This window comes from Moschus berezovskii, chromosome 16, assembly GCF_049115385.1.
Source record: "Moschus berezovskii isolate FMDL1 chromosome 16, NW_MosBer_1.0, whole genome shotgun sequence".
NCBI classification, from domain to species: Eukaryota; Metazoa; Chordata; class Mammalia; order Artiodactyla; family Moschidae; genus Moschus; species Moschus berezovskii.
In genome coordinates this window covers 75,525,143-75,546,303 of record NC_142475.1, presented here as the reverse complement: position 1 = coordinate 75,546,303, position 21,161 = coordinate 75,525,143, and the positions used below count along the sequence as shown (strand labels likewise).

Below are 21,161 nucleotides of genomic sequence, written 5' to 3'. Positions count from 1 at the left end.
GTGGCTCAGATAGTAAAGAATCCGCCTGCAATGCGGGAGACCCAGGTTCCATCCCTGGGTGGGAAATATCCCCTGGAGAGAGAAACAGCTGCCCACTCCAGTATTCTTGCCTGGACAATTCTATGGACAGAGAAGCTTGGCAGGCTACAGTCCATGGGGTCACAAAGAGTCGGACACAACTGAGCAACTTTCACTTTCACTTTTCTAACCTGGGGGCAGGGCCATGCGGGTCTGTGAAGATGGCAGGGTCCTCTCCTTGGCTCTGTCACCTGGTGTCCCCGCATGTGGGGGAGCCTGGAGCTGGTTCTCTTTGGGAGCTTTTGGGTTCCCTGGGGGGCAGCCACATGTCTCCCAACTCTGGGGGTGCTCACAGGCTCCCCTCAGTGCAGGGCTCTCTGTCCTCAGTTCCTTTTAAGATAACCCTAGACTGGGACTTCCCTGGTGATCCAGTGGTTAAGACTTCGCCTTCCAATGCAAGGGGTGTGGGTTTGATCCCTAGTTAGGGAGCTAAGATCCCACATGCCTTGCAGTCAACAAACCAAAATATAAAACAGAAGCAATATTGTAACAAATTAATAAAGACTTTAAGAATGGTCCACATATAAAAAAACAAAAAAAACCTTTTTTCTTTTTTAAGATAACCCTAGAACACCTTTCCCCAAGTGCTCGTGTGGCCCAGAAAACAGCCCTTTGTACTGGTGGAAACGCAGCTTCCTCTGGACTGTGTCCTGGGGTGGAGGGTCTAGCACAGACCCTGTGTCTAGCCCTCTCAGACTCCATCAGCTCTGTGTCGGGCTTTCTGGAAGAGTGAGGGGTCCTGAGTCCAGCCTCAGCCTGTTTGAGATGGAAGTGGGCACAGGCCATGGTCCAAACCACCGTGCTAAGCAGAGAGCCAAGGCGGCCTGATACCGGCTCCTTAGGTGATGTCTTCCACTCCTTCTTTGCCCCTGACATCACACCAAAGTGAAAGTGAAAGTCGCTCAATCATGTCTGACTCTTTACGACCTCATGGACTATACAGTCTATGGAATCCTCTAGGCCAAAATACTGCAGTGGGTAGCCTCCCAACGGAGGGATCAAACCCAGGTCTCCCAAATTCCATTGTGGGTGGATTATTTACAAGCTGAGCCACCAGGGAAGCCCAAGAATACTGGAATGGGTAACCTATCCCTTCTCCAGGGGGTCTTCAAAACCCAGAAATCGAACCGGGGTCTCCTGCATTGCAGGCGGATTCTTTTACCAGCTGAGCTACCAGGGAACCCCGGACATCACACCAAAGCTCCTGGGTAACAAGTTGTACCCTCTCCCCTCCTCCCTGCAGACACACTCAGGTCACAGCGCCACCTGGAGGCTGTTGCCATAACGCAGTACATGACTATCTAATTTTCATTGCCTTCTCCGCTAATTTTCATACATTGATCCAAATACCAGTGCAAGTGTGTGCTGCCCAACCGTGTGCCCAGCACACCCTAGGAGAGACCAAGGATAAGGATGGGCTCTACTCCTTGGTCCACACCCATGAAGGTCTGAGAAGGCAGTTGGCCTCTTGGCATCTCTTCAGTATTCCAACCTGCGTTGCTATCCTCCAGCTGCACAAAATGGATGTCAGAAGAAACAAGGCTTAAAGGACCTGCTGAAAGGTAGAGAAATGGTTAACCCAACAGGTGGAAAGTGAAAACAAAGTAATGAAAACTCATGGGCAAGGATTCTTTTATTATGTAGCACGTGAAGACCCTCTCCAGCCAACTGAAAGAGTAAGCTAAAAACTGGGATACTGGAATCAAAAGCTGAAATGTTATTAGGACAAGTCCATGGATTCTGAAAATATTCAGAGTGAGAGTGTTTTTGGTAGAAGATGATTTCATTTACAGCTTGGAGCTGATTGCTGATGGCAACGCTAAGGTCAGAAGAGAGAAGATCCAGCCATCAGGAGCTGAGGAATTGCAGCAGGCGATAAGCAAGGAGGCACGTCACTCAGTAATTGAAAAAGTACAGGTCCCGCCGAAAGGGTGATGGTTTGCACTTAATGCTTCCAGATGTCTGGGCCTCTCATTTCTTAGTTTCCATTTGATTTATCTTGTGCAAATTCAGTCTTTTTCGGATACATGCTTTTGTTACTCCTCTGTTTATCTTTTCAGTTTTATAATTCTCCTATTGCACTCTTTACAAGTGATTGTCACGGCATAGAAGGAGTTACTAAAATGAATGGCATTGGAAGGGGAAGGAAAAGGGGGTGACAAACATGGCATATTCATATTAAAATGGGCAGGTCCTCCAAATGCAGTGTCATTGCTTCCTTTAACCCATGGAACTAAGCATTGGGTTTAGGAATACATTTTGCTTCTAAGTATAATTTTGTGATGACCACAGTATCGTTGGCTGTCTGAGATACGAATGAGGGAGAGGACGAGTTTCCTGAAATCCTGCTGGTGAGGGTCATCTCAGCAGAGGGAGGGCAGGTGTGTGGATGAGCACAGCTGGTTCCGTTCTCGTGGGCTCAGGCCTGGGGTGCAAAGAAGGGAAGGAGAAAAGACTAGACTAGTGTGTGCTTCCCACAGACGCTTGTCAGCAGTGGAGCAGGAAGCCCAGAATCATCCTCCGCCGCCCCTCCTCACCCTCCATAGCCAGACTAATGCCACGTTCAGACACGATGGGACACATTCAGAGTGGTTTAGCTGTAGACCCAATGCCACGCTCAGACCAGTGCAGATCTTAAAACATCTCTTGAAATCATCCAGTCTTCCCTTCAACCCCAGAGACACCCGCCTCGTGAGGGTGACGTGGATGAGAAGAGCCTCTATGCCTTTACTTGTTCTCAATCCCCTGAGTAGGTAGGTAGTATCACTGTGCCCATTTTAGAGATGGGAAACCTGAGACCCTGGATGGAGAAGTGACCTGCCCACGGCTGCTCAGCCCTTCCAGGGCAGAGACAGCATCCAGACCTAAAGGTCGTGCCCCAGGGGTCACCCCTTAGAGCCTCTCCCTCCCCAGCCTCCCTGCAGCTGCTCTGCTCCCCTCTGTCCTGCCCCCCCCCACAGCCCCTCCCTCCCAACGACACACCTGACCCTGTGGCTAATACACCATCACCCTGTAAGGCTCCCCGGTTACACTGCCTGAAATGCAGAGTCTGTCTATCCTGTTCTCACTCCCGTAGGTCGGTCACCATGCACCCCTCTCCCCGCAGCTCAGCACTCTGCACTGACCACTGGGTGTGTTTCAGTTTTCTCGGATGAACCATGAACTTGGTGGAGAGCTGCCCTGAGGACGAACGCCCCGTCCAGTTCTCCTCTCCTCCTCTGCTGACTCGAGAAGTGGCAGGTGGGGCAGCGCTCTGACAGTTCTGCCACACTGATCAACATTATTCAATTAATAGTCATAGTGTGTGTTTTGAATCTTTTTTCTAAATTGTCAAGACTTTCCTGTTTCTTTACCTCTTACACATAATTGCACAGTCACTAGGTACTAATGGACTGATTCAATCCAGCCCACGGTTCCGTAAGCACCATTAGATTTTGAGTGCTTTTCTTTTGCATTTATAAAGAATTCAAAAGTTAACGCGGTTATGGGAGACTGTATTCTTATTTCAATGAGGCTTCTCTGCTCTTAAATGGAAAAAGCCCAAGATTACAGTTATGAAGGTGGCCCCAGTCAAGTTGGAATCTTAACGACGGACGTCAGTAGGCTAAGATGCTGTTACTGGAAAACCAGGAAGCAACATGGGACATGTTTACTTGGATTGTAAACATTTTGTGATCTGACCTTTAGGAAGCTCAAAGAGTCACTCTTCCAGGACTCTTTTTACCTCAAAGGTAAACTGCTGCTTTGCTCTTTGCCTCCAAGAACATTCGTTGTTGTTCAGTCGCTAAGTCGTGTCCAACTCTTTGCAACCCCATGGACTGCAGCACGGAGGCTTCCCGGTCCTTCCCTATCTCCCAGAGCTTGCTCAAACTCATGTCCATTAAGTCAGTGGTGCCATCCAACCATCTCATCCTCTGTCATTCTCTTCTCCTGCCTTCAATCTTTCCCAGCATCCGGGTCTTTTTCATTGAGTTGGCTCTTCACTTCAGGTGCCCAAAATACTGGAGCTTCAGCATCCGTCCTTCCAATGAATATTCAGGATTGATTTTCTTTAGGATTGACTAGTTTGCTCTTGCAGTTCAAGGGACTCTTGAGAGTCTTCTCTAGCACCACAATTCGAAACTGTCAATTCTTCAGTGCTCTTGTCTAGATCCAGCTCTCACATCCGTACATGACTACTGGGAAAACTGTGGCTTTGACTATACAGACCTTTGTTGGTAAAGTGATGTCTCTGCTTTTTAATATACTGTCTGACTGTTTGAACGGAAGGCATTTTCAAGCTCGCCGAATTCAACACATTTTCGTTTTCATAGATGAGATCCAGACACCGAGATGTGAGGTGACTCAGAGTGGAATTAGTCAGACTCCCTCTTTAAAGCCGTTTCCATCTTTCTTCTGCCATAACACACATGAGAAATGACCAGTGTTCACGTACTGAAGGAGCTTCTACTCATAAATCAGGGATTGTGTTCCACCCCAGGATCCTTGCTGCATCTCCAGGACTTTGTTCTCACCTAAAGTTTAAAGATCAGTTAGGTGTTAACTGTCTGGTTCTCTTTAGTTACCAGGAGCACGTGGCCCATGATTGAATTTTAAAATAAAGAGCCATCACTCAGAGATCTGGATTTGCTGCATCGACAATGAAAGCCATTCCCCGTGGCAGCCTTGTAGCTGGAGACCCCTCCACAGAGGCCACAGTCACCGTGACCTGCCTGACCTCAGAGTCACAGGATGCACGTTGCCTGGGTTACAGGAATTTGGCTTTATGGCCTGGGTTACAGGAATTTGGCTTTATGCATTTTTCACATAAACTGTGTGGACATCAGCTCATTTTCTATCCCTCGCTGCCCCCCAGGTTGTAAATGCTCTGAGACCAGTGTACTGGGTCTCCCCAGTATCCCATCCATCAGCTCAGATCCTGGTCTTTACCTAACCACCCGGTGAGGAGCTGGCAGATGTGAAGTTAGAAGGGTGCAGGCCACTCTGGTTTTAGAAGTTTCAGTTTGCTGGGACGGCTGTTTCCACGCCTCCAAAACCATAGACTTTTATTCTGTGAGAGACCAGAAAGCCAGGCTCACGTCCTCTGTGCCAGTATCTAGGACCTACTCTGATGCTCACCCGTACAGGACTCAGAGTCCTTCCCATTCCTCTTCTCCCCTTTCCCGGGCACCACCTGGGGTCTGGTGAGAAAGGCAGAATCTGAGGTTGACCTCAGCCTGCTGAGGCAGACTCAGGGTGCCGGGCAGACCCCCAGAAGCACAGGCACCACTCAGTCTGAGAGGCGTCGCTGAAGCCGGCAGGGGTCACTTCGTCTTCCCCCCATGTCCTCTGTCCCCTCTGGCTCTGCACCCATTCAGCCCTCCCCAGGTAATGTGGCCCCTCCAGCCCCAGTCTTCTCCATCAGGAAGGAGCAGGCAGGGAGGGCTGTGCCCACGATGCCCCCCGGGCCGGGCTGCTGTTGAGTTCACGTTACCCTGACTCAGAGAACAGCCCTACGCTCTGGTCCTGCGACATTTTCTCCTCCAGTTCTTTTTATGCTTTTGTGACATTCTCAATGAATATTTGGAGTAGAATGTAGGCAAAATGGTCTGTGAATGGGAGTTTCCCTCAGGCTGCTATTCTGTCCCCTTAGCCCTCCACCAGGGATCAAGCGGGACTGGATAATTATTAATACTTTAGTCGATGAAGCCCTACTTGGCTGAGATCAAATTTTCCTCCCCTGAAACAAGATGAAGAGGCAAAGAGCCCCCTCTGAGCCTGCTCCCACCAGTGCCCAGGCACTCCTGCAGGCCTGTCTTGACATCAGGGTTCAAATGAGCCTGCCATCAGCAGAGGGTCTTGTGACTGGTCACAGCTCATGAACACAGGTCCACGTCTGTGATATCACAGTGTGACACCCAGGTTTCCGGGTGTCTTGAATGTGAGTCTGCACTCCAAAACACCAGGTGGTCTATACCACTCTGTGCCAGCCAGCACTGTTGAAGCACCAAGAAGTGAAAGAGCAGAATTAAGGATTATGACACAATTAAGAGAAGGCACACTCTTTGCCACCTTCATTATTTTTGAAGTAGGTTCAGTGTGTCAACTAAAATAGGTAGGAAACATCACTTGTGCCATATGGGGCTTCCCAGGTGGCGCTAGTCATAAAGAATCCACCTGCCAATGCAGGAAATACAAGAGACGTAGTTTGATCCCTGGGTTGGGAAGATCCCCTGGAGAAGGAAATGACAACCTATTGCAGTATTCTTGCCGGAAGAACCCCACGGACAGAGGAGCCTGGCAAGCTACAGTCCATGGGGTCACAAAGAGTTGGACACAACTGACATAACTGAGCACATTATCCTATACCCAACCAGTTCCTACAGCTTTTTCTGTGGCTTTCGATGCTTCCTATAAGATGCTTTCCCCCATCCCCAAAGAGTTTAAATTAAAACTTTTCACCTGTGACCACAGTCGTCTCTAGACAGCATCAGTGTGTTGACTATTATTAGGGAAACTGGGAATGACAGGGAAGACAGAAGAGGGGCTAGAAACATAAAGGAAATGGAGTGTAAACTGGCTACAAATAATAACTTTATCTAACGCGGACCTCTCAGGCTGGTTTTATGTCTGCTAACGGCTACCCTCACACACCCCACCCCACCCTTGCGTGTGCCAGGAGGAACCATCCTTAGGCTGTCTGCCTCTGTTCACCCATTCCCAGGGTTTCTGTTGCATGAAGACGGAAGGTAGGGTGGAAGGAAGATAAGCTTTCTGGGGAATGCTTCCGAGAACATAGCCTGGGAGTCCTGGGACCTCAGTCCTGAGAGAGCAGAGGGATGAATCTCATTTAGTTTGAATGGTACCAAAGCCCCCTGGACGGACAGGTGGGCATTCTGGAAAGTCAGTTGGGGTGGATATTTTGGGGGTTCCAGTCCAAATATGGTGGGCTTAGAAAGGAACACTACTGTGTAGGCCAGAGTGAGCTCTAGTGCCAGTGGACGCTATGTGATAACTGCAGCTCATCATCCGAAAAACCTTCCCATAAGAACAGTATGTGCTGGAATCATAGAACAGTCTGGTCACAGGCCAGTATTCCCATAGGCCCTTTTTGAAACTGGAAATAACTCACTCATTCTTGGGCTTCCCAGTTGACACTATGGTAAAGAACCCACCTGCCAATGCAGGAGACTTAAGAGACATGGGTTTCAAAGCTGGGTGAGAAAGATCCCCTGAAGGAGGAAATGGCAGCCCACTCCAGTATTCTTGCCTGGAGAGTCCATGGACAAAGGAGCCTGGTGGGCTTCAGTCCATGGGGTCACACAGAGTTGGACATGACTGAAGTGACTGCTCACGCACTCATTCTTGGCTGCTCAGAGCCTTGTGCTTTTAGAGGGAGAAGGACTAGTGGGGAGCTCACCCAAGCACTCATGTCACAGATGAGGAGACGAAGCCCCGGGGGAAGGGGCCCAGGCTCTGCCCCCATCACCCAAAAACCTTCCCATAAGAACAGTATGTGCTGGAAACCTCCACCCACTTGCTGGAGGTGTGCGGTGGTTCTTAGCCACAAAGCTGATGGACATAGATGTCCGTCAGCTCCTTCACTCTGTCCCTGAACCTTCCAGCACTGTCCCTTCCACGGACACGTTTTGGAAGCTGCAGCGGTAAGCAGTGAAAATGTTACACATGCTCAAAAGAAACAAGACCTCTCCTGGGGGCCCTCAGGTTCCCTGGGGGCAGTCCAGTGGGGCTGCCTCTGAGCCCAGACTCTGCTCCTACTCTGGCTCCCCACCCAGTCTGAGGAGGACTGGCTCCATGGGGGAGGCGCACCCAGGCAGCGAATGAGTGGACCCACAGACTCTGAGGAGGAATCCTCACTCCTCTGGCATTTCATTCAAAATATGTTCAAAGAAACAATCCTACTTCATCTTCATGAGAGGAGATGGTTTTTTAGAAACTAAATTGAAGTATCATAATAGCACCACACAATTAAAGGAAATCATTAGGAGGAATTGCCTTGGGGCTGCTTAAATCTTGCATAGGAAAATATTTTCATTAGAGTGAATCCATTTGCAGATTACCGAAGTGGTCTCTAACAAAACATGACGATGAGTCTTCTTAGAGACTGAGTTTTCGAAGGAAAACTATCAGCCCCCACCGAAGCTTATTTTAATAGACACTTACTTTTCTTACCATGAGAGCAGATGATTTGATAGTTCAGTTCAGTTTGGGCTTCCCTGGTGGCTCAGAGGTTAAAGCGTCTGTCTGCAAAGCAGGAGACCTGGGTTCAATCCCTGGGTCAGGAAGATCCCTTGGAGAAGGGAATGGCAACCTACTCCAATATTATTGCCTGGAGAATCCCATGGACGGAGGAGCCTGGTGGGCTACAGTCCACGGGGTCGCAAAGAGTCGGACACAACTGAGCAACTTCACTTCAGTCACTCAGTCATGTCCAACTCTTTGCGACCCCATGAATCGCAGCATGCCAGGCCTCCCTGTCCATCACCAACTCCCAGAGTCTACCCAAACTCATGTCCATCGAGTCGGTGATGCCATCCACCCATCTCATCCTCTGTCGTCCCCTTCTCCTCCTGCCCCCAATCCCTGTCAGCATCAGGTGACCAAAGTATTGGGGTTTCAGCTTTAGCATCAGTCCTTCCAATGAACACCCAGGACTGATCTCCTTTAGGATGGACTGGTTGGATCTCCTTGCAGTCCAAGCGACTCTCAAGAGTCTTCTCCAACACCACAGTTCAAAAGCATCAATTCTTCGGTGATCAGCTTTCTTCACAGTCCAATTCTCACATCCATACATGACCACTGGAAAAACCATAGCCTTGACTAGACGGACCTTTGTTGGCAAAGTAATGTCTCTGCTTTTTAATATGCTATCTAGGTTGGCCATAACTTTCCTTCCAAGGAGTAAGTGTCTTTTAATTTCATGGCTGCAATCAGCATCTGCAGTGATTTTGGAACCCAAAAAAACAAAGTCTGACACTGTTTCTACTGTTTCCCCATCTATTTGCCATGAAGTGATGGGACTGGATGCCATGATCTTTGTTTTCTGAATGTTGAGCTTTAAGCCAACCTTTTCACTCTCCTCTTTCACTTTCATCAAGAGGCTTTTGAGTTCCTCTTCACTTTCTGCTGTAAGGGTGGTGTGATCTGCATATCTGAGGTTATTGATATTTCTCTCAGCAATCTTGATTCCAGTTTGTGCTTCTTCCAGCCCAGCATTTCTTATGATGTACTCTGCATGTAAGTTAAATAAGCAAGGTGACAATATGCAGCCTTGACATACTCCTTTTCCTATTTGGAACCAGTCTGTTGTTCCATGTCCAGTTCTAACTGTTGCTTCCTGACCTGCATATAGGTTTCTCAAGAGGCAGGTCAGGTGGTCTGGTAGTTCCATCTCTTTCAGAATTTTCCACAGTTTATTGTGATCCACACAGTCAAAGGCTTTGGCATAGTCAATAAAGCAGAAATAGATGTTTTTCTGGAACTCTCTTGCTTTTTTCATGATACAGCGGATGTTGGCAATTTGATCTCTGGTGTCTCTACCTTTTCTAAAACCAGCTTGAACATCTGGAATTTCACGGTTCATGTATTGCTGAAGCCTGGCTTGGAGAATTTTGAGCATGACTTTACTAGCATGTGAGATGAGTGCAACTGTGTGATTGTTTTGAGCATTCTTTGACATTGCCTTTCTTTGGGATTGGAATGAAAACTGACCTTTTCCAGTCCTGTGGCCACTGCTGAGTTTTCCAAATTTGCTGGCATATTGAGTGCAGCACTTTCACAACATCATCTTTCAGGATTTGAAACAGCTCAACTGGAATTCCATCACCTCCACTAGCTTTGTTCTTAGTGATGCTTTCTAAGGCCCACTTGACTTCACATTCCAGGATGTCTGGCTCTAGGTGAGTGATCACACCATCGTGATTATCTTGGTCATGAAGATCTTTTTTGTACAGTTCTTCTGTGTATTCTTGCCACCTCTTCTTAATATCTTCTGCTTCTGTTAGGTCCATACCATTTCTGTCCTTTATCGAGCCCATCTTTCCATGAAATGTTCCCTTAGTATCTCTAATTTTCTTGAAGAGATCTCTAGTCTTTCCCATTCTGTTGTTTTCCTCTATTTCCTTGCATTGATCGCTGAGGAAAACTTTCTTATCTTTCCTTGCTATTCTTTGGAACTCTGCATTCAGATGCTTATATTTTTCCTTTTCTCCTTTGCTTTTCACTTCTCTTCTTTTCACAGCTATTTGTAAGGCCTCCTCAGACAGCCATTTTACTTTTTTGCATTTCTTTTCCATGGGGATGGTCTTGATCCCTGTCTCCTGTACAATGTCACGAACCTCCGTCCATAGTTCATCAGGCACTGTCTATCAGATCTCGTCCCTTAAATCTATTTCTCACTTCCACTGTGTAGTCATAAGGGATCTGATTTAGGTCATATCTGAATGGTCTAGTGGTTTTCCCTACTTTCTTCAATTTAAGTCTGAATTTGGCAATAAGGAGTTCATGATCTGAGCCAGTCAGCTCCTGGTCTTGTTTTTGCTGACTCTATAGAGCTTCTCCATCTTTGGCTGAAAAGAATGTAATCAATCTGATTTTGGTGTTGACTATCTGGTGATGTCCACGTGTCGAGTCTTCTCTTGTGTTGTTGGAAGAGGGTGTTTGCTATGACCAGTGCGTTCTCTTGGCAAAACTCTATTAGCCTTTGCTCTGCTTCATTCTGTACTCCGAGGCCAAATTTGCCTGTTACTCCATGTATTTCTTGACTTCCAGTCCCCTGTAATGAAAAGAACATCTTCTTTGGGTGTTAGTTCTAAAAGGTTTTTTAGGTCTTCGTAGAACCATTCAACTTCAGCTTCTTCAGCATTACTGGTTGGGGCGTAGGCTTGTATTACCGTGATACTGAATGGTTTGCCTTGGAAACGAACAGAGATCATTCTGTCATTTTTGAGATTGCATCCAAGTACTGCATTTCAGACTCTTTTGTTGACCATGATGGCTACTCCATTTTTTCTAAGGGATTCCTGCCCACAGGAGTAGATATAATGGTCATCTGAGTTAAATTCACCCATTCCAGTACATGTCAGTTCACTGATTCCCAGAATGTCGACCTTCACTCTTGCCATCTCCTGCTTGACCACTTCTGATTTGCCTTGATTCATGGACCTAACATTCCAGGTTCCTATGCAATATTGCTCTTTACAGCATTGGACCTTGCTTCTATCACCAGTCACATCCACAACTGGGTATTGTTTTTGCTTTGACTCCATCCCTTCATTCTTTGTGGAGTTATTTCTCCACTGATCTCCAATAGCATATTAGGCACCTACCGACCTGGGGAGTTCCTCTTTCAGTATCCTATCATTTTACCTTTTCATACTGTTCATGGGGTTCTCAAGGCAAGAATACTGAAATGGTTTGCCATTCCCTTCTCCAGTGGACCACATTCTGTCAGACCTCTCCACCATGACCCGTCCGTCTTGGGTGGCCCCACGTGGCATGGCTTGGTTTCACTGAGTTAGACAGGGCTGTGGTCCATGCAGTCAGATTGGCCAGCTTTCTGTGATTATGGTTTCAGTGTGTCTGCCCTCTGACGCCCTCTCACAACACCTACTATCTTATTTGGGTTTCTCTTACCTTGGTCGTGGGGTATCTCTTCACGGCTGCTTCAGCAAAGCGCAGTTGCTGCTCCTTACCTTGGACGAGGTCGCCCTTCATGACCTTGAACGTGTAGTAGCTCTCTCGGCCCTCCTGCGCCCGCACAGCCACCGCTCCTAGGACATGGGGTAGCTCCTCTCGGCTGCCACCCCTGACCTCAGATGTGTGGTAGGTCCGATTTTTTTTATACTAATACCAGTTTATTTATTTTGTAAATTAGTTACTGGATGTTAGTTGAATCAGTTCAGTTCAATCGCTCAGTCGTGTCCAACTCTTTGCGACCCCATGGACTGCATCACTCCAGGCCTCCCTGTTCATCACCAACTCCCAGGGTTCATTCAAACACATGTCCATTGAGTCGGTGTTGCCATTCAACCATCTCATCCTCTGTCATCTCCTTCTCCTCCCGCCTTCAATCTTCCCCAGCATCAGGGTCTTTTCAAATGAGTCAGTTCTTCGAATCAAGTGGCCAAAGTATTGGAGTTTCAGCTTCAGTATGTCAGTTAAGTACTTACTCTCTTAATACTCCTAATCATAACCAATGATGCTGAGTGGGTCTGAACCAGTTTTTGGAATGCTGATGCGCATGCTCATCAGTATTCTCTGCCAGCAGTGACAGAGAGGTCGTTGGTATTCAGAGGGCTGCAGAGATAAATGTGACACTGTATCATGTGTTAAGTAGTAGTTAGCATGCTAAGTCATGTACTGTAACTGCAGTACACCAGGCTTCCCTGTCCTCCACTATCTCCCAGAGTTTGCTCAAATTCAGTCCATTGAATCGGGGATGCCATCCAACCATCTGGCCCTCTGTCGCCTCATTTTCCTGCCCTCAGTCTTCCCCAGCATCAGGGTCTTTTCCAATAAGTCAGCTCTTTGCTTCAGATGCCCAGAGTACTAGAGCTTCAGCTTCATCATCACTCCTTCCAATGAATATTCAGGATTGATTTCCTTTCAGTTCAGTTCAGTTCAGTTGCTCAGTCGTGTCCAACTCTTTGCGACCCCATGAATCACAGCACGCCAGGCCTCCCTGTCCATCACCAACTCCCAGAGTTCACTCAAACTCATGTCCATTGAGTCAGTGATGCCATCCAGCCATCTCATTCTCTGTCGTCCCTGTCTCCTCCTGCCCCCAACCCCTCCCAGCATCAGAGTCTTTTTCCAGTGAGTCAACTCGTCGCATGAGGTGGTCAAAGTATTGGAGTTTCAGCTTTAGCATCAGTCCTTCCAATGAACACCCAGGATTGATCTCCTTTAGAATGGACTGGTTGGATCTCCTTGTAGTCCAAGGGACTCTCAAGAGTCTTCTCCAGCACCACAGTTCAAAAGCATCAATTCTTCGGCAATCAGCTTTCTTCACAGTCCAACTCTCACATCCATACATGACCACGGGAAAAACCATAGCCTTGACTAGACTTTGTTGGCAAAGTAATTTCTCTGCTTTTTAATATGCTATCTAGGTTGGTCTTTAGGATGGACTAATTTGATCTCCTTGCAATCCAGGTGACTCTCAAGAGTCTTCTCCAGCACCACACTTTGAAAACATCGATTCTTCTGTTCTCAACCTTCTTTATGGTCCAAGTCTCATGTCCTTACTTGACTACTAGAAAAACCATAGCTTTGACTAGACGAACCTTTGACAGCAAAATGATGTCTCTGCTTTTTAATGTGCTGTCCAGGTTTGTCATAGCTTTCCTTCCAAGGGACAAGTGTCTTTTAAGTTCATGGCTACAGTCACCATCTGCAGTGATTGTGAAGCCCAAGAAAATAAAATCTGTCACTGCTTCCACTCTTTCCCTTTTTGTTTGCCATGAAGTGAAGGAACCGGATGCCATGATCTTAGTTTTTTCTAATGTTGAGTTTCAAGCTAGCTTTCTCAGTCCCTCATCAAGAGGCTCTTTAGTTCTTCACTTTCTGCCATTAGAGTGGTATCATTTGCATATCTGAGGTTGTTGATGTTTCTCCTGGCAAACTTGATTCCAGCTTGTGATTCATCCAACTGGGCATTTCACATGATGCACTCTGCATATAAGTTAAATAAGCAGGGTGACAATTCATAGGCTTGTCATATTTCTTTCCCAATTTTGAGCCAGTCAACTGTCCCATGTCTGGTTCTAACTGTTGCTTCCTGACTCATGTGCAGGTTTCTCAGGAGACAGGTAAGTGGTCTGTTACTCCCATCTCTTCAAGTAGAAAGATTTATCTTGGGAGTATTAATAAGTGTTTCACTGTAGTGGTCTTGGTTGGGGGGTGGGGGAGTCAAGTTGTTCAGAAGGCCATAAATAAGACCCACGAATGTTTAACTGTTATACAAGTTTTCTGTAAAGTAACATATTTATTTAGGTATGATTTACACCTTCAGCTTGTCTTCTTAGTTCTCTGGGGGACTTGGAAAAATAACATACAAAAAATTTGATTTCTGCCCATTGTGTGAAAATTATGGAGCATTTATAATCAGAATATCTTTTTATATGGTTGATCTAGAAGTATTTCTAGGGGTTTTCTTGTCTGTTTGGTGCTTGTTTAGTTAAAAATAAACTTGTATTTAATGAGATGAACTTAGTACACATTCCGTTTACAGGAGATGGTGTTTTCAAACACACTGGTTAGCAAAAATAAGATAAACATGTTGACTTTTTTAAAATCGTTTTGTGGTTACTGTCGTTTCTTGCCATATTTTAAGTTTTTGAAGCGTTAGGTGCTTGTTAAAAGTTAGAGTGATAGAAGTCAGAAGTTTTGCTTCATTGCAAAACAGGGCATCTTAGAAGTCACCGAGACTGTAGCCGAAGCAAATAAGAGAGCCACAGGAATCCAGTGGCACGTCATGAACTGGGAACCGGGCTTTGCGGACCCGCATTTCTACTGTCATCTAATGTTTCCTGGATTTGGGTTTAAGTGGTGCCGGGCCGGGCGTGATCGGGAGGCGGGTCTCTCGGATGGGGAGGCGCCAGGAGGAGTTGGCGCGTGGGAACCCTCCGCCGCTCTTTTTCCGGAGCCGCGCCGGCCTCCGAGCGCCGGGCGCGGGCGGCTGGGCCCCGTGCGGCCGCCGGGATCCCCTCCCTCCGGGCTGGCGGGGGCGCCCGGGGGCGGCGGGGCGGGGGCGCGCGGCTTCGCTGTTGCTACAGCCGTGATGTCACTCGCCCATCCTAACCCGCGGTTGGTTGTTGTGTGTTTCAGCTCTGCCTGCAGTTGAACACAAAGACCTGGAGGAGACTCCCACATCCTTCGGGGAGGAGAAAGGAGGCGGCGAGGCCCGATTGAAGGAACTTGGGGGCTGGTGGCCTCTCCGCACCGGCCGGCGAGGGGGCGAGGGGATTAGAGTCCCGGGGCGGTGACCGAGCGGGAGATGAGGCGCTGCCGCCGCCGCTGACCCTCGGTTCCGGACCATCCGCTGCGCTTTGTGCCGCCCGCACATGTGTCTGCCCGGCGCATCCGGAGGCGCGCACACGAGCATCCACCACGGCCGCCGGAGAGAGAGTGCCCGCCATGCCCACGGAGAGCCTACAGACAGGTAGCATGGTGAAGCCGGTCAGCCCCGCCGGCACCTTCACGTCGGCCGTGCCCCTGCGCATCCTCAACAAGGGGCCCGACTACTTTCGCCGCCAGGCGGAGCCCAACCCCAAGAGACTCAGCGCCGTGGAGCGGCTGGAGGCCGACAAGGCCAAGTACGTCAAGAGCCAGGAGGTCATCAACGCCAAGCAGGAGCCCGTGAAGCCGGCGGTGCTGGCCAAGCCCCCCGTGTGCCCCGCCGCCAAGCGCGCGCTCGGCAGCCCCACGCTCAAGGGCTTCGGCGGCGGCGGCGGCGCCAAGAGCGAGGGGGGCGCGCCTCGCGAGACGCTGAAGCTGGAGATCCTCAAGAACATCCTCAACAGCTCCGAAGGCTCGAGCGCGGGCTCGGGCCACAAGCACAGCGCGCGGAACTGGCCGGCGCCCCGGGCCGACGCGGCCGAGCTGCACCGGCACTCGTTCGCCGAGTCGCTGCGCGCGCGCCCCGCGCCGGGCCGGGGCAGCCCCCAGGAGGGCGGCTCGCACGTGGGCCGCCGGCCGCCCGAGCCTGCCTCTGCCGCCGCCGCTGACGCCTTTCTGCACGTGTCGCACAGCTCCTCGGACATCCGCCAGGGGCCCGGGGCCAGGCCCCTGAAGGCCATCCTCCCCTGCAGCAGCTCCGCCCCGCCGCTGCCCCCCAAGCCCAGGGTGGCCGCCCCGGCCGCGGTGAAGTCCCCCGAGAACGAGGCGGCTGAGCCGGCCGGCGGGGCGGGCCGGAGACCCTCGCTGCAGCGCTCCAAGTCGGACCTGAGCGACAGGTATTTCCGCGTGGACGCCGACGTGGAGCGCTTCTTCAACTACTGCGGACTGGATCCAGAGGAGCTGGAGAACCTGGGCATGGAGAACTTCGCGCGGGCCAACTCGGACATCATCTCGCTCAACTTCCGCAGCGCCAGCATGATCAGCTCGGACTGCGAACAGTCTCAGGACAGTAACAGTGACCTTAGGAACGATGACAGTGCCAATGACCGGGTGCCCTACGGCATCTCCGCCATCGAGAGGAACGCGCGCATCATCAAGTGGTTGTACAGCATCAAACAGGCCAGGGAGTCGCAGAAGGTGTCCCACGTGTAAGAGTCAGCAGCGCGCCCGGAGGGAGGCAGGGGGGTCTCTGTCCGCGCCTCGGCACTTGTGAAGGTTGTGAGGTCTCCTTGAAGTGTTGTGAGCTTCTCCACTCTCTTTGTGTTGCTTGTTGTGCAATGTCTTTCCAGTTGCATGCCCGCCAACACGGGGACTGACCTGGCGTCCTCGGCTACCATCGCTGCAGAGCCTGGCCGGTCGCGCGTCACCCGCCCCTAAGTGTCAGGCCACATCCTAATTTAGGGCTTCGATCTTTGGCAAAACTGTTTACACGGAAAACGGTATACAACTTCTTCAATATTTATGTGGTTCTAGTGTTTTTATATCCCGCGCTATGGTGTCTTAATTAAAGGTTTTATCAACTGGCTTTTAAGTTGGGAGTAGCATCTTTCTAAATTAAAAATAAAAGCCTATTTGCCTACTTGTGAGACCCAAACGGGAAAATAAATGGGCTCTGCTATCAAACAGATAGTGAGGGATCCCAGAGAGAACCGGGCTGGGCTTTCTGAGAAAGAAAGTGGGGAATCCGATGTCAGTCATTTACTATTGACAGTCCTCTTGCCATTTACACAAGTAATGGTTGGGGACACATTCGTTCTCTGTCTGAATTGGTGTATAACCGTTGGTGGTTCTGTGTAATACTGACCCCAAGGAAAGACAATCAGATACAACGAAGTTGATGAAATCAGGAGGTTGGGTGTTAGAGGGGCTTGTTGCTATTGATCTGATTTGGGTTGATTTAGAAATTTTGACTATCAATCATTTGACAGAACTGGCCACCCTAGAGCTGATACTGAATTTTTTTTTTTAAGTTGGTTTTTTGGTTGAGAACTCCAAGTGGATTCTTCTCCCTCCCTTTGTTGTAATTGTTTTATCTGGGAGAGGGGAGTGGGGCTTGGGTGGTGGGAACTACCTGAAGACCACTGAACACAAATGGAAATGCCAGCCGTATCAGTTTAGAGCCTTCTCTTCAGAAGTCAGTCCCTTTGGTAGCTGAACCAGATCTGGGCAGCATGACTATGTCCTCACACATGTGTTAACCTGTGAGGCTGCAGGGAACTTGAAACATGACTCTGTGTAGCTTTTCAACGCGAAGATCCGTCGGGCTGCATATCAGCTTCTTCCCCCATAACCTGTCCTACAGGTGGTCTGGTTGGCTGTCCCTCAGCTGACAGTCATCCTGCAGCAGCCAAGGGGTCCACCTGGGATGCTCAGCTTCCTCGCTCTTGTAGACATGCCCTGGAGCTCCCAGCAGCACTGCCTTAGCCTTCATCAGCTTATAGGACACTTTTTATGCTGTAAATGCTGTAAAACTTTGTACATACTTCAGTTGTTTATGAAGTCTTTTAAGAAGAAGAAAAAAGAAACGTTACTGTAATAAACAGCTCTGGTGCAGGCTCTCATGGGGGTGGTTTCTCTTTGTCTTTGCCCTCACTCCCTCCACAGAGGTTTCGCTTTGGACTGCGAGCCAGAAGGAGACTTTTGACGGTCTTGAAGAAACAGCATTTCATTAAGTCATTTTCCCCACAGCACAATTACTCTGAACAGCTGTATTCTTCACTGTACTTAGATCAGTGTGCTTTTGTGCTAAAATAGTTTCATCGAGGTTCCTAAAATATGCTGCTGCTGCTGCTTAGCTCACAACTTTCAGTTTTTTATCTTTTCTTAAAATCAGGATTTTTCACATCTTCCACCAAACTCTTTAGTTGTAATTGTTTGTTACAACTTCTGACAGTGGAGATATACCTTTGAAATTTATAGCCTGTTCTTGTTTGAACAAACCCAGGGTCATTAATGTTACATGTGTTTATATGGTAGTCCACTCATTTATTGATTCAATCCTCTATCAAAAGGGTGTATGATGAGTGATTCCCTTTTCAGGCCTCACCGTTGACCCAAGACTGCTGTGGTCAACAACACAGTGTCTGCCTCAAGGAACTTAGATTTTCACTTGAATTTTCATTCTAGTGAAGTATCATTCTTCCCAGTGGACCTGTCTTATCTCCTGTTGTTAATAGGACATTGAGTATTCAACAGCTATTTAATGAATAAAGTTATTTGAAGATTAACATTTTTTAAAAGTTCCATATAACATGTAAAAGTAAAAGAAAGGATTATTTTAAAAGTTTCAGAAACAATATGATTTCCAACTCTTACACTCACCAACATTTTCCTTCAAAAATCAGACTTGGTTCTTTGACTCTGTACTGGTTTTGAACTTTTCTGGTTCTCTTCTTAATTTTAGTTCAACTAGAACTCTACTTGCCAGAAGAGTCTGAAATACTGCTATGAGTGGTGATGGTACAATGGATTAAAGATAATAGGATGAAAGCTTAATATTTTTATATACACACAAATTTTCTTCCTTCATCATTTAGATAGAAATGAAGCCATTTTAAATATTCATGGCTTTAGCATTTATATATCCATCTTTTTCTGGGGCTATTGAAATACCAAAGATAGATATTACTTTCCTAAAATAACCGGTGTTGTTGGGAGATGAGGGCTTGGCAAATTTAATATCACTGCCTAGGCTGTTTTAGTTATAGATTTTGTTTCAGTCTTCCAGTGCTTCAAAACCACCTTAACCTGTGTTCCAACAAACGTATAAATCACCCCACTATTGTTCAGTCTAATTGTCTGTGGCCTTTACACCATGAACAAATGTGAGGCTTTGGGTTCTTGTGGAACTTGGAAATTCCTTATTTTCTTTTTGTCCTTGAAATTAGAACTTCTATAAAGGATGATTTCAAATGCTTCACATTAAATCCAAGAGTAAACCATTTCCTAATTGTGAAGTCCTTTTGGCAAAATGCTCACTTTTTTTAGCTCATGGGTATAAGTATATTGATAGTGTGTGTGTGTGTGATGATACTGTTGGTGAGAATATAGGGCTGTAATATAGTTCAGCCCACTTTTATTCCCCCACACAGTGCAAAGTGACGCAGGATTGCACTAGCTGGCCCTAGAGACTAGTTGTTTCTTTCTGCAAAGCAGCATATTTTAAGACAGTCCTCCCATCCCCACCTCCTCTATCACTGACTCTGTTCAGGCTCTCTTCTCTTGACTGCACTGTTATTCCTACAGCTTTCTACCCAGTCAGCCTCTACCCATCCCATTTCTTGCCCAGGATATTATAATCAACTCTGTTCATATCACTCACTCTTCTAAGTAAAAACATCCTTCCCCTTAAAGTTTCTAATAGGATTAATCCTAACTTCTTAACAAGATTGTCAGGCATCTCGCTGTCAGGCCTCACATTCTGTGTCCCTTTTAGCCACCAAGCCTAGGCCTCTGTGCTCCAACCAAACTGAAGTTTTCACTGGAGACTTTAACCACTGCATCAGTGATCCATCTATATCTGTTGGTGGTAATGGTGGCTCAGACAGTAGAGAATCTGCCTGCAATGCAGGTGACCCGGGTTCAGTCCCTGGGTTGGAAAGATCCCCTGAAAAAGGGAATGGCTACCCATTCCAGTATTCTTGCCTGGGAAATACCATGGACAGAGGACCCTGGTGGGTTACAGTCCATGGGGGTCACAGTCAGACAAGACTGAGCAACTAACACACTCAGTGTGTTAACAAATTTCCCCACTATTCAGCAGCTTAAGACAATAAGCATTTGTTATCTTAGTTTCTGTGGATCAGGGATCCTGGCGAGGCTTAGCCAGATGGTTTTGGCCCAAGCTGTCTAATCAGGCTGCAGAGAGGTGTCAGCCAGGGCTGCATCATCTGAAGGCTTGAACCGAGGCTGGATGACTGCTTCTAAGAGAGCTCACATGATATCAGCAGGAGTCCTTGCAGCATGGCAGCTGGCTCCCCTCTCTCCCCGAGGGAGTGACCTGGGCAGGGAAGAAGCCAAGTCACATACCTCCACCATGCCCAGTTCATCAGGAGAGTGTCACCAAACACAGCCCACACTCATGGAGAGAAGGAGGCTCCACTGTTCTAAAAGAAGGAAGATTAAAGAATTTCTGGGCTTTTTAAGTTTTTTAAAATGTGGACTATTTTTAAAGTCTTTATTGAATGTATTACAGTATTGCTTCATGTTTCGGTTTCTTGGCTTAGATGGATGTGGGATCTTAGTTCCCTGACCAGGGATCAAACCTGCACCCCTGCCCTGGAAGATGAAGTCCTAACCATCTGACCGCTGGGGACGTCCCTGTGGACTTACTTTAATAAATATCACCACTACTGCTGAGTTCTTCGGACTCTTCATTCTGTGAGGAATGCTTTCCTTTCCCTCCTTGGCCTTGTAGACTCAGCTATCAACCAGTGAGATTTTTTTTTTTTTAGTTTCAGAATTGCCTTTTCCTGTTAGATATTATTTTTGTCATGACCACCATAGCCCCAGCCTTTGCTGGACTACATGGGTGCCTCTCTGTGAATTTTGAGACAGTATACTTTCCCCAGAATATTTTATTTTCTGCCTGAGGATAGAGGTGGAACCTCCTAATAAATTCACAAATCTCTGATGACTATGATGTGAACTATGGCCCCAGAATTGGGCATAGAAGCCCAGGGTATATAGTAGATCTCATTAAGTGTTGGCTTGATACTTTTAAGCTGTCACATTTAAGTCATATACTGCTTACATAAATGTTATGAATGTTACAATGAACCCAAGGTGGTAGTTACTGTCCCATTTTAGAGGTGATAAACCTCAGATCCATGGAGATTAAGCTCCTTAAGCAAGATCCCAGAGGAAATAAGTGACAGAAGGAAACTGGAACTCGATTCTGTGATTCCTGCTTTGCGCTCCTTACAGCCCATCTCAGGACCAGGACAGGCAGACTGGGTGTGTTG

The 21,161-nt window shown here is 47.8% G+C and overlaps 2 protein-coding genes across 2 annotated transcripts in view; both read left to right on the top strand.

Annotated features, from left to right (window-relative positions):
• LOC129560012 (uncharacterized) overlaps positions 1-15,041 on the top strand; it is a 141,956-nt gene extending 126,915 nt beyond the window's left edge. Inside the window, exon 5 of the mRNA XM_055431973.2 lies at positions 14,908-15,041. Coding sequence (XP_055287948.2) covers positions 14,908-14,991 — 84 coding nt within the window. The 3' untranslated portion in view covers positions 14,992-15,041. The remainder of the gene's footprint in view (positions 1-14,907) is intronic.
• A 174-nt stretch (positions 15,042-15,215) lies between these two features.
• FAM110B (family with sequence similarity 110 member B) lies at positions 15,216-20,493 on the top strand. Its single transcript, XM_055432004.2, has one exon. The coding sequence runs from the start codon at positions 15,217-15,219 to the stop codon at positions 16,348-16,350; it is 1,134 nt and encodes a 377-aa protein (XP_055287979.1). The 5' UTR covers position 15,216; the 3' UTR covers positions 16,351-20,493.
• Positions 20,494-21,161: the final 668 nt, after the last annotated feature.

Bases quoted from the DNA above. Each gene is read 5' to 3' on its own strand.
- FAM110B (XM_055432004.2), top strand. From the start codon at position 15,217: ATGCCCACGGAGAGCCTACAGACAGGTAGCATGGTGAAGCCGGTCAGC.